Here is a 16,437-nt window from a genome sequence, read left to right on the forward strand (position 1 = left end):
TAACATCACTGAACAGTGTCCCATTCCCTATTCTCACCATTGGTATGGTGGATCTTTTTTTTTTTTTTTTTTTTTTTGGGGGGGGGAGACAGAGTTTCGCTCTTGTTACCCAGGCTGGAGTGCAATGGCGCGATCTCGGCTCACTGCAGCCTCCGCCTCCTGGGTTCAGGCAATTCTCCTGCCTCAGCCTCCTGAGTAGCTGGGATTACAGGCATGCGCCACCATGCCCAGCTAATTTTTTGTATTTTTAGTAGAGACGGGGTTTCACCGTGTTGACCAGGATGGTCTCGATCTCTTGACCTCGTGATCCACCCGCCTCGGCCTCCCAAAGTGCTAGGATTACAGGCTTGAGCCACCGCGCCCGGCCCGGATCTTGTTTTTCTTAATGTAGTACATATTAATAAAATTTATGAGATCTAAGGTCTATTGTATTTGAAAGATTAACTGACATATATGGTATGCTTTTATAAAACCTGTTAAAATGACAAAAATGGTTTGACATCTTTAAGGAACAAAGTGATCTAAACTTCTTAATATGAATTGGCATTACCTTGAACACATTGCATTGTGATTACATGAAAGATTTGCTGAAATGGTCACGTGTTCAGAAACTACTACATCTTAATAGTAAACAGTTGCCTTGTTTGTTTCTTTGGTTTGCTTGTTTGCTGCTTAGCATCAGGACACCCGCCCCTTGTGTGGGAAATACACAATTTTGTGACCCTATGGGTTGAAACCCAAAAAGTCTGATGCTTTTTCTCATTCCTGGCAACCAAGGGATAGGACCAAATTGGGTCAATTGAATGCCCTTGCCCCTAACTGTGAACAGAGTAGTGTTATGAAGAAGGAATAGGAGATTAGAATCAATGCTGGTATCCTTCCATTGCCCCATCATTTCAGGATCCAAGTGTCCAGTAGATGTGGTCCCTTAGCCAGCCTGTACCTTTGGCCATGGTACCAGCCAACTACTTTCCTTATGTTCCCAAGTTATCTGGTAACCATTCAGGAAATTATTTTCCTACTTAAGTATACAAAAAACAGTGTCAGTTTTCACCTGACCGATTCAGTCACCCTTCAGAGATGTAGGAAAACTATTAGCAGCTGAGGGATGCTGCCAAGGCCAGTGTCTGGGCTCTGCAGTTTTCTAACTTGTGATATTGGGTCACCCCACTAAGCAGGAGAGCAGTGACTCTGTCTGGCTTAATCATTATGGGATGGCCAGCTCCCAGCTCCATGCCCTAGGCAAACAGACATTCAGTGCATATTTATCTGACTTTAATTTAATTGAAGAAAACAGTAACACTGAACTCTAGGTTTGCTCAGTATCTGTTACAGATTTCTTGATTCTGACTGCTTTTAGTTTAAATTTTTTTTTAGCAAGAAAGAACTAAGAATGATGACACTAGGCTTTAAATTCAGGTAAACAGGAGGCTGGGTTTTTTGCATAAGCAGAAATGAGGAAGTCAAGAGGAAGAGATTAAATTTCTGTTGTAATAAATTGAATCTGCTAAATGCCATGGCTTTTTAATTTTCTTAATCACACGTTAAACCGGTTATGTTGCTGCCTAGATGGCTATATATTTGTTTAAAAGTACAGCAGTCCCTCCTACTGGACTTTGATCCTGCAAAAACAACTGTTATCTAACTCACCCTCAGACTGTCACTGGGACACCTGCATGAAGAATATTCTTTCATTTTTTAAAAAAGGTTTTGCATATATATGATTTAAGCTTTCAAAATGATTAGAAAATGTTTTATTGTTCTACTCTTGTTGCTTGTGACTATAGAAGAAGCAAGGTTATCATCTCTCAGTTTTCTGGATATAGAGAAGACTGAAATACTATTTTTTACGAAGACGGAAGAAACCATCATTGTAAATTCAAGCTACAAAGATAAACGGCCTAATTCCAGCTACCTCTTTGTAAAAATAGAAGATCCTAAAATACTGCAAATGGTGAATGTGATCAAGAAGATCTCATCAGATGGTACAAACTTTATCATAAATCTGGAGACTGATGAAGAAGGAGAAACAAATGTGACTATTCAACTGTGGAATTCTGAAGGTAGGCAAAAAAGACTCATTGAAGAAATCAAGAATGTGAAAGTCAAAGTGCTTAAACAAAAAGACAGTCTTCTCCAGGCGTCAATGCATATTGATAGAAATATCCTAATGCTTATTTTACCACTAATACTATTGAATAAGTGTGCATTTGGTTGCAAGATTGAATTACAGGTGTTTCAAACAGTATGGAAGAGACCTTTGCCAGTAATTCTTGGGGCAGTCACACAGTTTTTTCTGATGCCATTTTGTGGATTACTTTTGTCTCAGATTGTGGCATTGCCTGAGGCACAAGCTTTTGGATTTGTAATGACCTGCACATGCCCAGGAGGGGGTGGGGGCTATCTCTTTGCTCTGCTTCTAGACGGAGATTTCACGTTGGCCATTTTGATGACTTGCACATCAACATTATTGGCTCTGATCACAATGCCTGTCAATTCTTATATATACAGTAAGATATTAGGGTTGTCAGGTACATTTCATATTCCTGTTTCTAAAATTGTATCAACACTCCTTTTCATACTTGTACCAGTATCAATTGGAATAGTCATCAAGCGTAGAATGCCTGAAAGAGCAAGCTTCTTGGAGAGAATAATTAGACCTCTGAGTTTTATTTTAATGTTCGTAGGAATTTGTTTGACTTTCAGAGTGGGATTAATATTTTTAAAAACAGATAACCTAGAGGTGCTTCTGTTGGGTCTCTTAGTTCCTGCTTTGGGTTTGCTGTTTGGGTACTCCTTTGCTAAAGTTTGTATGCTGCCAGTTCCTGTTTGTAAAACCATTGCTATCGAAAGTGGGATGTTAAATAGCTTCTTAGCTCTGGCCATTATTCAGCTGTCTTTTCCACAGTCCAAGGCCAATTTAGCATCTGTGGCTCCTTTTACAGTAGCCATGTGTTCTGGATGTGAAATGTTACTAATCATTCTAGTTTACAAGGCTAAGAAAAGATGTATGTCTTTCTTACAAGATAAAAGGAAAAGAAATACCCTAGTCTAACAATTAAAGCATTACTGAATTCCTACTCTGCGTAAGGCATGGTGGGGGAGTCAAAGAATAACTCAATGATACCTGCTCTAAAGCCAGTTATAATCTAGTTAAAAATCTGACATTGGGGATAGAGAATACATATGTGTATGTATACACACACACACACACACACACATATTCATACATGCTAAGCACTCAATGAGTGGTGGAGATGATAATACAAAAGTTCAAAGGAAGGAGACAACTTTTCAACTGTGTTGGTTTGAGAACGTTTTATAGGCTATGACGTCAATATGATACTTCCAGTGGTCTCCTAAATGAGACAAAGCAATAGAAAAGTGATTACGATATATCCTAAGTATTTAAAGAAGGAACACCCATATAGCAGACATTTGGTAAATTCTCACTCAGTGAATGAATTTGCAAATTTCTATTTGGTGCTCTCATTAGCACATCAAAATGAATATGTTTTAAAGTAAATGTGGCATCTCTGCTCTCACAGCTGAGCTTTCTCCTGTCTTCCATGTTAACCCACCAAAGGCATTACCATTTACCCTGAAACACAGGTTCAGCTCTTCAACCTCTTCTCTCTTCTGTCTTCTTTCTTTATAGTCAACGTAGTTCCTAAGAAACAGCCTATAATACAATTGCCAGTGCTCTTCTCAGTTCTCAGTGCTGTCACTGTTTTTCTGCACTCTATTGTTTCTTCCCTAAACCTTTCTAAACTGGCTTCCTGCTTTCCCTATTTCCTAGCCGTATGATTGATTGTAGGCACATTCTTTAATCTTCTTATAGTCCAGTTTTCTCACATAACAAATGAAGCTAACGGTGTCAACTCCGTAGATTGTCCTAGGAATTAAATGAGAGTATACATGTGTGGGGCTTAGAAGAGTGCCTGGGACATAGTAAGTGCTATTATGCTATTATGACAGTTTTAACTTTCAACCCTGGTAGATCTGCTGCTCGTTTGAAATAGCAATCATATAACTATGTATGGGGCCTAAAACTGTCAACATTTTCTATCAGTACTGTTCACCATCTTGATCATAGAATTAGAGAAGTTTTATTTACTTTGCCAGTTGATAAGATAACCAAGGTATTTTTTTTAATACCACCAAAACCAATATATGACTACCAAGATTTGTGCAAAATAATGATAATTGCCTAAGTAGAATATGTTACTCCTTTAAACAGAAATACCCACTATGGGTTTAAATAGAATTACTTTTGTCCAAATTTAACTTACATAATGTTTTTGTTTGTTTGCTTTTCATTTGGAGATGGAGTCTCACTCTGTCACCCAGGCTGGAGTGCAGTTGGTGCAACCTCCACTCACTGCCTCCTGAGTACCTGGGATTACAGGCACCCACCAGGACGCTCAGCTAATTTTTGTATTTTTAGTAGAGACGGGGTTTCTCCATGTTGGCCAGCCTGGTCTTGAACTCTTGATCTCAGGTGATCCAACCTCACCCTCCCAAAGTGCTGGGATTATATACATACTCTGAATAAACGTATTTTACTACCTGGGAGACGGGACACCTACCTTTCTAATTATACTTTATTATTAACCTTGTGACCTTGACCAAGACACTTGTCTTCACTTTAGTTTTCAAATTTGTAAAATAAAGAGATTCAACTGAAGTTTAGATCTTATACAACTCTGTAAGTCTGTGATTCTGGCATAGAACTCAAGGACCTAGTGTTTTGAACAGGGGATAGCATAAAGTAATAAAGATTCAGGATGATGAGAATAGCTGCATACTACATTTGCTTTCTAATTAGGGAAACAAACAAACTATGAGCTCCCTTAGGACAAGGATCCCTTACTGCTTTTTAAAAAATTTCCTAGTGTTTGCTGTGAAAGAAAAATAAATCTTGGGGCCCCCAAATCACAAAGCTAAAAGGAAAAGTCAAGCTGGTAACTGCTTAGGGCAAACCTGCCTCCCATTCTATTCAAGGTCACCCCACTGCTTACTGAGATAAATGCATTCTGATTGCCTCCTTTGGAGAGACTAATCAGAAACTGAAAAGAATGTAATCATTTGTCTCTAAACTTGGGACCTAGTAGCCCCCTCCAGCTTCCACTTTTCCTGCCTTTGCTTCCAGTTGTCTGGCCTTTCCAGATCAAACCACTGTTCGGCTTACATATGTTGTCTAATGTCTCGTGTCTCCCTAAAATCTTTAAAACCAAACTGTACTGTGATCACCTTGGGCACATGTCATCATGACCCCCTGAGGCTGTGTCACGTGTGTGTGTCCTCAAACTTGGCAAAATGAACTTTCTGAATTAACTGAGATTTGTTTCAGATATTTGGGATTCACGCTGCATAGTGATTGAAAAGAGTAGGTCTTTATAAAACACTTACTGAACAAATTAATCAGTAATGTCTATAAAGGTCAGGATCAGATGCTCTGGAGCTATACTGTGCTTGGGCTGCACTTTAGCACTGTCAGTTTACCAGCTGTGGAACATTTTGGTCAAGTTACTTGATTTCCCTATGCCCAGATTCATGTTGAAAATAGCAATAATGGTAGCACCTACCTTGTGGTATTATTCTGAGGATCAAATGAATGAATATGAGCAAGGTCCTCATAACAATGCCTGACACATGGTAAGCCCTATTATTATTTTTGTTACTTTATGCCTATTTAAAAAATCTTATAAAGTAGTTGAAAGTGCATGGATGGAATTTGGAATATATTTTATTTCTTTAATAGATGTATCAAGGAGGACAGACTTTACATAGTAAAACTTGTCCTAAAATATGGATAGGGATGGGATGACTCAAGTTATTCCTTTTTTTAAAAAAATAAGAATGAGAGGCATAAAGCAGATTGTCTGATCAGTTGAGTTCATACTATTTTAAACAGCCACGATTAAGTAGAATAAAGATCCAGAGATAGAATGGTTATGCCAGTTTTTCTTTTTTTAAAGTTTCCATCTCTTAAGAGAGACAATTCTATGATACACTGTTCCAAGAATAACACTTTTATGATACGTATTTTTATGTCTTGCAAAGCTGATGGCATTATAAGGGTATGTCAAAGTCTTAACCAATATATGCCACTCCAATCTGTTATATCAAAACACAAGATCTGATTAGATATCCTTGCACACTCCACCCCTGAACAGCTGTAAGTGATGTATATAAATTTGATCATTTAAATCAAAATCCACTTAAATAATTATTATAATTAGGAATGTTTTGGCATGTGGAACCCAAATTATTTTTTAATGAAGAGAGTGATTATTTAAAAGAAGTCATCTCCAAAGACTAAGTGTAGTTGGCAAGATGCCCACAATTTCTGGGGATTGAATTCCTGTGGTCCCTCTTTATCATACAAATACAGAACAAGGAGGCACTTGTTGCCTACTGGGAAGGATGACCAGACTATTTTGTGGCCTCACAAAGGCCACCCTTCCCTACAACTCTGTTGTGTACACTTGGCTGTCTAGGGAGGTGTCAGGGGCATTGGATCTCACCTCTCCTTCATTCTGAGGTTCAGCGTAATTACAGCCTCTCCAATAGATGGAAGTCAGCTGACAGGAAAGGATACCAAAGGCCTCCAAGAGGGAACTCGCCTTAGGGAAGGTTGAAAGAGTGAGGAGCTGGACCTCATGCCAGGAAGTGGAGTTTGTGCTGCTGTCACCTGCCCCCCACAACCACCTGGACACAGCAGATTTCTTAGGTTTGGGAACAATGGGTGCAGATGGGACTGTAGTTTTCAAAACTGCCACTTTGGGAACTCAAGGACTGTGCATCCCGTACTGAGATGTCTGCAGCCATCTGAACTACCTTCACAGCATCAGAGAAAAGATCCTTTGGATTTGTAAGACCAGTTTGCACCTTTGCCACAATTGAGTCTGAACCCTAAGACTTCCCTGTGCACTGGCAGATTTTCATTTCACTTTCAGTAGCCATTTGGAAGCAGAAAGACCTCTTTGGACTGAAAACAACAACAACAACAACTGAGTTACCTGAGAACAAATGCGAAGTAGCCGCTGAGGTGAGGCCTCTCAGAAAAACTGGACTTCCTGCTCACCTGACATAAGAAACTTGAAAGGTTTTCATTTGAAGGGATAAGATGTTTGATATGCTGATTTTAGCAGCTTTTCAAGTCACCAAAGCCATGTTCATTTACATAAACAGAAGATGACTGATGACTTTTCTTCCAAAACTTGGGAAATATTAGTTGGTTATGAATGAACATTTGTCATCATGCAGTTGGCAAGATTTTTATTTTAAGATGATTGGCAATGAAGAACCGAAAAACTAGCCTCCCTTTTTTTTTTTTAATTTAAGAAAACAAAAGTATCATTTGATAGAGACAAAAGAGGTATCCAAGCTGGATACCCAAGGCATCACCCTTTTTTGATTAAAGACACTTCTTGCTCCTTTTGAGGTGTGAGAATTGTGTCCAGTCCACATCACTCATCTCTAAGACGTTTCATTTGAAATATATTGGTGACATCTTGTCTTTTGATTAAACGAAGAGAAGCAATAACTTTCTAAGGAAAGAGCCAAATAACTAACTTACTTCCCTGGTCCAGTTATAGTTAGGACATCTTATATTTGTGCTCTGCTTTTTGCACTATAATGTTGTATGGACCATGATGTCACTCTCTTTCTTTTTTTTTTTGGAGACAGAGTTTCACTTTTGTTGCCCAGGCTGGAGTGCAATGGTGTGATCTTGGGTCACTGCAACCTTCAGGAGTCAGAGAAAAATTTTTGCTTCTGAGGCCTTCATTGTGTGGGGTATCATTTTCTGAACCCCAAAACTTTGAAGTTAGTGTGTTTCACTCTCTGATCTTGCTGTGTGAACCGAGGACAAATCACTTAACTTCTCTGACCCTCAGTTTCCTCATCTGTTTGACAAAGCTAATCATACCTTTTTCAAGAAACTGTTAAAACTTTAAGGAAAATAATGCATATAAAAACACAATTCAGCCAGACGTGATGGGTCACACCTGTAATCCCTACATGGGAGGCCGAGGTGGGTGGATCATTTGAATCCAGGGGTTTGAGATCAGCCTGGGCAACATGGTGAAACCCAGTCTCTACAAAAGATAAAAAAAATTAGCCGGGCGTGGTGGGGGGCGGGGCGCGTGTGTAATCCCAGCTACTCAGGAGGCTGAGGCACGAGAATCGCTTGAACCAGCCAGGCGGACATTGCTGTGAGTTAAGATCAGGCCATTACACTCTAGCCTGGGCGTCAGACGGAGATTCAGTCTCAAAACAAACAAACAAACAAACCCCAACAAAACAAAAAAACAAAAATACCCCGTACAATTGCTCGAAGCATAGTAAGTCCTCAATAAATAGTATCTAAGTAATTCGTCAAAAATTGGGCAGTTGGTTTTGGTTATCCGTTATCAAAAAAAAAAAAAAAATCTAGTATAGGTTTACCAGCTTTAGGTTAGCACCTAAAAACTGCACAATCGGAGTCATAGCTACAATTTGGGTTTTGTCAAAATAGTACTATCGAATAAATGGGAGAAAGGAGAAAGAAAGCTAAAGGGGAAACCGAATGAATGGAGAATGAAAGAACAAAAAGGCAAAATAAAGAGAGAAGTCATTTTTAAAAAATTCAGAGATGAAAGGGCAAGCAGGAGAAGAGAACCAGAAATGAAAAAGAGGATGCTGTATTCGATGCTCCAGCGCGGGTCAGGACCAGGCCAGGCCTGGCAGAGCCTCGCAGGGCGCAGCTCGGGGCGGGGCCCGAAGCAACCACGCCCCCTCAAGAACGAGTTTTAAAAGGCGGAACTTCCTGTTGCGGGTAGCCCCTCTACCTCCGGAAGAGCCGAGCGTGATAACGGCGGGCACAGAGCTAGCCGGACGCCCTCTGACTCAAGGTGAGACCCCTGTTTTCCTCGCGCCCCCTCTCTACACCCTCCGGGCTCGGCGGGCGCTATGGGTTTTCAGGGTGGCCCCGTCCCTCCGCAGGGTCAGGGAGGAGCGCGGTGAGCGGTCAGCGCCTGGGGCGGAGGCCGCATCTGGGTGACCCCTGCCTGCCGCGTTATCCGGAGCTGCCCTGGGGTGACCAGGAATAGTCCCGACGTTGGAGTAGCGACTCGCCCACGCGACCTCACTTAACCTCCGTGGCTGCTTCTGTAGAATAATTGCCCCTTTTCATGTGCCCGACTCTGAGAAACTTGGCGCACCTCCAGGGCCATGTAGTCACTGTAAGTGATGGGGCAGCGCCCAGGTCCTGTGCTGTCCGCAGTGGCGCTGCTGGGACAAATGGCAGGCAGAAAAGAAGGTGGTCTGGCTCCCACGCTGGGAGGCTATGACCAGGACAGAAACAGCAGAAAACAGTTCAGGTATTTATGACTTTGGGAAAATGAAAGTGAGTAAACTGCAGAACCTGCCCATCAATAAATGTACCTGTGATTTCTGTACACACGGACACACACACACACACACACAATGTTTTTATCCACCATTCCTGGCTCTTAATTCCCATAGCCCTTGAGAGCAACCTTGGACCACCTTTCTGTCTTAGAACTAGCCATGAAGAAATTCTCTGACCTGCCTTGTCTGACTGTAGATCATAAGACCTCCATTTCAAAAGGGGTCTGGCGCGGTATACAGGAGTAAGGAGTGTTGGACAGAGAGGCCAAGATGAATCTGAACAGACAGTCCTTGCTGGGTTTCCACAGTCAGTCTGTTCCCTTTGGATCATGCTGATGTTGTGGGGATTACATTTCTACACAGTTGTCAATCATGCATATTCAATGATGTCCAGACTCTGGACCTCAGTTGCTGTCTACCCAAGTAACTTACATGTTTAAATCTGCAGGCCATACCTCTCTTGTGAGCTCAGGATCCATGATTCAGCTGCATAACTGACATCTTTTGATTTTACAGAGACCCCTCATCTTCTGCTAATTAAACTCCTGATCTCCCAAACTCCCACCCATATCCCAAACTTGACTCTTTTTTTTTATTACTCCCTGTTTCAGTAGACTGTGACCGTTATCTGTACAGTTGCCAGAGTGGGAAATCTGGGCATCCAGATTCAGAGGGAATCTGAACTCTTCCTCTCCCTGGTACTCTGTAGCCAATCTGTTGCTGATTCTCCCAAGACAGATATCTCTTGACTCTCTTAACTTCTCTACCAGCAAAACTTCCTTACCAGGTTTCAGCCAATCGTCAGGTCTCCTCCACACTACTGCATCCTGAATGTAAATCTGCTAATCCTCTACCCACACCTATTTTCTACCTTTCTGTTCGGTAGCCACAATGAAGTGATTCCTGAAGCCTCTCCAATCAAGGCCATGTAGGGGATGATCCTCACTACCTCCCCAGCTTTGTCCCTTCTGTTTCCTTTGATCTCTGAGCTGTCACGCTTAGGCTCTTCAGTTAGTCTTCACGTAGCAGGCATCCTGCAGTTGAGTGAGTTCATGCCTGTTCACTTGTCCTTCTCATCTTGGTTTAATCCTGTCTTCAGGGAAACCTGATCTGATGCCCAAGTCCAGGTGAAAGCTCGCCTGTTAGATGCTTCTCATTGCACTTCTCCTCCATCACCTTTGTTTTTCCAGTTATTACATTTTGCATGTAGTCTTTAGTTTTTGATTAATGTCTGAGTCCCCTCCTAAAAAGTAAGTGTGAACAAGACCTGATTTTCCTCCCCATAGTGCAGTGTATAGCGTATAATAGGTACTCAGCAAACATCTATTGAAGGGTGAAACACATAGCGACTTCTGGGTAGAGAATCTCTAGAAGAGGCAGTAGATTTTGAAATGGGACCAGAAGAATTTGTAGAGTTACAATAATGTTGTTAGAAGGTGGGGGTGTGAGTGGCTTGAGCTGTTTCTGGCAGGAAGGAAGCTGCAGCTTGAGAACATCTAGTTCTGTTAAGACTAGTGGAGCAGAATGGGAGTAAGAGTGAGAAAAAGTTTGGAAACAATTCTTGAAGAGTTTGAAGGAGTTGCTTATATGACTCAGAAAGTGACTTCCTTTAAAAAATTTTTTTAAAATGTTTTTATCAGAAAGAAAAAGCAACAAGCAGAAACTCACCATGTGGGTCTTTTGCCCTCCTTTCCTCTCCTGTCCCCTTTCTTATAATGTGTGCCCCAAGCCAACGTTTCTGGGTAGTCTTCAAGGTGTAACTCTATTATTTTCTATTTTAAAAGAGACAAAATTAGTATTGCTGTATAAATGGTGCCACAGTTTTTAGTCTGACAGCTTAAAAAGCTTTACTGTGCTAGGTACAGACTTCTGAGGGTGATCAAGCCAGTGGTGAGTTATTTTAGTCTTCAGAAGTCTATGGAAAGCTGGACAGTTTGGAACACAAATATATGTTGGGTTTTTTTTTTTTTTCCATCTCTGAAACTCAGGGAAATGAATTTGCTTTTTTATTTTTTATTTTTTGGTCCTGGAATTTTCTTTTCCCAGAATGTTATGATAGAAAGAACAATGGACTTTAAAATCAGAATTGAGTTCAAGTTCTGACTGTATCATTTGTGTGGAATCTTAGGCAAATTATTTATCTCTGAGCCTTAAGTTCCTCATCTTTACACATAATTTTTTTAAGCACCTTTTGCTGCTTCCCTTCAAACTTCTTTTATTTCGGCATTCCTGGTGTTCTTTCTTTTGTTTTCACTTTATTATCCTCCCAAATATTATCCTAGCTTTTAAAGTATTTCTTGTGTCGTTTCTTATCCATTCCCCAAACGAATGTTTTGTTTTAAATGTAATATTATATGGACACACTGGAAAGCAAAGCAATTTCATAGAATAGTCTTTATTAAAATATTTATATGTAGAAATGAGGTAATTTAGGTAAGAAATGTTTTACCTAACGTATAGGCGTAAATCTTGGGAAAAACTGTAGGGCATGGATGAATCCTGACATGACAGTCTGTTTCTGGTTAAGATGCTTTTGTGGATTAACTATTCTATAATTAAGACTTTTAAGACAGTTATAACTACTTTGTACAGATTTTTATTAAATATTTCAGAAGATGGCCGATCCTTGGCAGGAATGCATGGATTATGCAGTAACTCTAGCACGACGAGCTGGAGAGGTACGAACTACGGTTTTGTCAGTTGTAATGTGATTGGTGAGGACACTGTGTTGTTGCCTTGTTTTGTTTGTTTGGTTTGGTGTGGTTTCTTTTTTTAAAACTGTCTTGCTTGTCACCCAAGCTGCAGTGTAGTGGCAGGATCATGGGTCAATCCATCCCCAAATTCCTGGCCTTGGGCTCAAGCGATCTTCCCACTTCAGCCTCTGAGTAGCTGGGATTGCAGCAGATATGAGCCACCATGTGCAGCTACTTTTTATTTATTTTAATTTTTTTGTGAAGATGAGGGCCTCATCAGTCCAGGCTAGTCTTGAATTCCTGGACTGCCTTGGCCTCTCAAAGTTCTGGGATTACACACGTGAACCACCACATTTAGCCTGCTTTGTTAAATAAAATACTCATTTTGATCAATCTACATTTGTGTTCATGGTAATAAATACTTTAAATAGAGCGTATACCCTAATTTTATATGATCAAACTTACTGTGATGACAGTTGTGATCTAAAGTACGATGTAAGATTATATAATTTTTGTTTGTAGAAAGTCATAACTATTAAAGGCTTATTTTATAGATATATTTGCAAGACATTTTTAAGATTGTCTTTAAAGAATATTATTTAAGACAGATTGAATGTCTTAAACCATTTCTGTATGTTATCTTTTTATTTAAAATTATTTATGCCTTTTCTATTTGTTTACCAAAAACTCTTCTTAGGTAGTTTGTGATGCTCAAAAAAATGAAATGAATGTTATGCTGAAAAGTTCTCCAGTTGATTTGGTAACTGCAACAGACCAAAAAGTTGAAAACATGCTTATCTCTTCCATAAAAGAAAAGTATCCATCTCACAGGTATTTTGATTTACTTTGTACAGGAAATATTTATTATCTTACCATTTCCTAGGGTTCGGCATATGAAAGTAGCTGAACTGCATGGTTCTTGCCAAGGTTTTCCATGAAGTTAGTCTAAGTCTTGGGGCTGCAGTCAACTGAAGGCTGGATTGGGACTGAAGGATCCATTCACTCATGTGATTGCTGGCAGATGTCAGTGCCTGGAGGGGTTGTCTGCTGGTAGCTTCTCTCAGTTCCTTACCATGTAGCCTCTTCACAGAGTAGCTCACAACGTGGAAGCTGACATCTCCTAGTCTGGAGCAGGTGGCACATGGAGAGAGAAACAGAGTGAATCAGATGCAAACCAGAGGGGCATTTGTGAACAAGTCTCCAAACTTTTGTACACTGTCACTTCCATTTTATTGGTTAGAAACAAGTAACTATGGGTAGCTCATACTCAAGGCAAGGGACATTAGGCTCTGTGTCTTGAAGGGAGGAGTATTAGAGTGTCTGGACCTATTTTTAAAATCATTACATCTCCTTAATGATTTCTCATCTGCTGCAAATGTGTGTGTGCATGCACCTCACCCTGGTATAACATCTTAGAATTTGAATTCTGACATTTTTCACATCAGTTTGCTCTGGGGGAAATAAATTAAAGCTTCTTTACTTTTATCAGTCCTTACCTAAAGGAAGAAGAAGCAACAGTAGAAAAGTGTAGGGTACAGACTTTTGGTGTATTTTATAGTACTCTGTGTAGCTAAGGAAATGTTATGATTTGGAAATGGTTGAAAGCAACGTAAAGTTTAAGAGTTTGTCCTTCTTGCTTTTAGTTTCATTGGTGAGGAGTCTGTGGCAGCTGGGGAAAAAAGTGTCTTAACTGACAACCCCACATGGATCATTGACCCTATTGATGGAACAACTAACTTTGTACATAGGTATGTTTTTAAATTTCTACTGTCATTACTCTTTGCATATTAACTGGATTGACCTGTAGATAGGAACATGTTTAGGAACATGTACACTTTAGAAAATTGTATACTTCGTTTGTGCTTCTTTATTCTAATAAAGTATATATAAAGTGTAAGAGTGGAGCACAATGTATTATGCGGACTTATCAGATATGGAGGAGGTAAAGAAATATTAATGTGATCTTGTCTTGTGGTGCCAAGTGACCTGTTCACCATTCTTTTTCTCACTGTTGGCGCTATCTAAAAAGGGAAGCAAACAAGATTGCTGCTTCAAGAGTGGGAATGGCACTTTGCACTGCATGCCATTTTCTATCCTTTGAGTGTCACATACCATGGATCTATATGGATCTATTAGTAGTAATTGTGTAAAAATATGGGGTTTTTTCTTTTTTTTTTTTTTTTTTGATGGAATTTTTTTCTTGTTGGCCAGGCTGGAATGCAATGGTGCGGTCTCGGCTCACTGCAACCTCTGTCTCCTAGATTCAAACAATTCTCCTGCCTTTGCCTCCCAGGTAGGTGGGATTACAGGCACCTGCTACCATGCCCAACTAATTTTTGTATTTTTAGTAGAGACGGGGTTTCACCATGTTGGCCAGGCTGGTCTCAAACTCCTGACCTCAGGTAATCCACCTCTCTTGGCCTCCCAAAGTGTTGGGGTTACAGGCATGAGCCACTGTACCTGGCCAAAAGTATGTTTTCAGAAAATAAAAATAAATTTAAAAATTTTTAAACTGATTATGATAAAAAAAGAATGTATTTTAAGCTGGGCATGGTGGCTCATGCCTGTAATCCCAGCACTTTGGGAGGCTAAGGAGGGCGGATCATGAGGTCAAGAGTTTGAGACCAGCCTGGCAACATGGTGAAACCCTGTCTCTAAAATACAAAAATTAGCTGGGCATGGTGGCGCATGCCTGTAATCCCAGCTACTTGGGAGGCTGAGGCAGGAAGATCACTTGAACCCAGGAGGTAGAGATTGCAGTGGGCTAAGATAGTGCCACTGCACTCCAGCTTGGGCAACAGAGCAAGACTCCATCTTTAAAAAAAAAAAAAAAAAAAAAAAAAAGAGTGTATTTTAGTGAAAGTAATGAAGTCACTCTTGGAATGTTGTTGATATAGAATGAGTTCAGTCCAGGAGAAAAAAACAGGCTTAAAAACTATAGGGGAAGCCCCTTCCCTTAGCCCTTAGGAGGATGGGGCTGGGGATGGCAAAAAATTAAAATAAAAATTACATGGGTGTTAGAATCAATAGACTTGAATTCCGGTGCTTTTTTACTGGCTTTTTCACCTTAAGCAAGTTAGTTAAACTTTCTAGGCCACAGTATTAAAAAACATTTATGAAAAGCCCATATTAATAGTACTTGCCTCATGGAATTGTTTGTTACTCGACTCTGTAAATAGTACCTTCACATAAGAACTTAGTATAGTGTCTGGCACAGGGTAAGTATATGACATTACTAGAAGAAAGCCTGATGGAATTGCCCGTGAGAGTTAAAATTAGTAGCCAACTCTGGTGGAATTACATATAGATGTCATATTTGAGGTTCCCATGTAGTTGTACACATGTGTAGTATATATACAGTCCTTGAACTCTACAAAGCTAAGATTTCGAAACTATATGTGATAGAATGTTATATCTTTTAAATGTAGACAGATACTAATATATTTTCGCAGAAGAGAAGATTGTACAATACAGTGTGTATAGTATGATCTTATTTTTGTTAGAATAAAAACTTGCTTACATATTTAGAAGTTTTTATTTCCAATAGCCTTAGCTTCATTAGTCTAATCTATTTTGTCTGTTTCCTTGATCTTAATTCTCTTGTGAGTCAGCAGTTACAATCTGTGTTTGTCATGCAGCTATAGAAAAATGTTGGCTTAACGTTTACTTTTCAGATGTCAAGCTCAAAGTTTGCTGTTGGAGTAGAGATATGTAACAGCAATTTATTTTGTCAAGTGCAGTACTTGTGTTTATCATGGCCTGGGACATAGGGGAAAAAAATCACTAAAATATATGCTTTTTAACCAAATCGATTTAAAAGTTTTTAAAATTTTGGGGCTTTTTTTTTTTTTTTTTTTTTTAAGAGGACAGTGTCTCTACAGCTCACTGCAGCCCTGACCTTCTGGGCTCAAGCGATCCTTCTGCTTCAGCTTCCTGGGGAAGCTTGGACTATAGGTGTACACAACCACACTCAGCTAATTTTGTAATTTTTTTTTTGTAGAAACGGAATCTCGCCATGTTGCCTAGGCACGCTGGTCTCGATCTCCTGGGCTTAAGTGATCCTCCTGCCTCAGCCTCCTAAAATGCTGGGAGGAGTGAGCTGCTGTGCATGGCCATGAAAAAATATTTTTACGTAGTTACTATATTCATGGAATTTGACCTTCAAAAGATAGAAAATGCTGGGCAAAATGCTCTTTGCACTTCTATTTCTGGTTTCCCAGGATCCATCTCTGGAGATGACCATTGTTACGAGTTTCTTGTGGACCCTTTCAGAGATGTTTTATGCCTGTAGAAGCATCGTGTGTGTGTGTGTGTGTGTGTGTGTGTGTGTGTGTGTGTGTGTGTG

General features: G+C 40.0%; 2 protein-coding genes across 4 annotated transcripts in view; both read left to right on the forward strand.

Moving 5' to 3' along the window:
• Positions 1 to 373: 373 nt before the first annotated feature.
• On the forward strand, positions 374 to 3,552 carry SLC10A5 (solute carrier family 10 member 5). The gene has a single exon (XM_032250390.1). The coding sequence runs from the start codon at positions 1,739 to 1,741 to the stop codon at positions 3,053 to 3,055; it is 1,317 nt and encodes a 438-aa protein (XP_032106281.1). The 5' UTR covers positions 374 to 1,738; the 3' UTR covers positions 3,056 to 3,552.
• Positions 3,553 to 8,344: 4,792 nt separating this feature from the next.
• The window catches only part of IMPA1 (inositol monophosphatase 1), a 25,777-nt gene continuing 17,684 nt past the window's right edge, over positions 8,345 to 16,437 (forward strand). Inside the window, exons 1-4 of one of the 3 annotated variants that reach the window (XM_032250411.1) lie at positions 8,345 to 8,900; positions 11,992 to 12,077; positions 12,790 to 12,923; positions 13,736 to 13,840. In XM_032250411.1, coding sequence (XP_032106302.1) covers positions 12,015 to 12,077; positions 12,790 to 12,923; positions 13,736 to 13,840 — 302 coding nt within the window. In that variant the 5' untranslated portion in view covers positions 8,345 to 8,900; positions 11,992 to 12,014. The remainder of the gene's footprint in view (positions 8,901 to 11,991; positions 12,078 to 12,789; positions 12,924 to 13,735; positions 13,841 to 16,437) is intronic. The other 2 variants (XM_032250403.1, XM_032250418.1) reach the window with 2 other exon arrangements.

Source organism: Sapajus apella, unplaced genomic scaffold, assembly GCF_009761245.1.
Source record: "Sapajus apella isolate SASKATOON/1434 unplaced genomic scaffold, GSC_monkey_1.0 scaffold3, whole genome shotgun sequence".
Classification (NCBI taxonomy): Eukaryota; Metazoa; Chordata; class Mammalia; order Primates; family Cebidae; genus Sapajus; species Sapajus apella.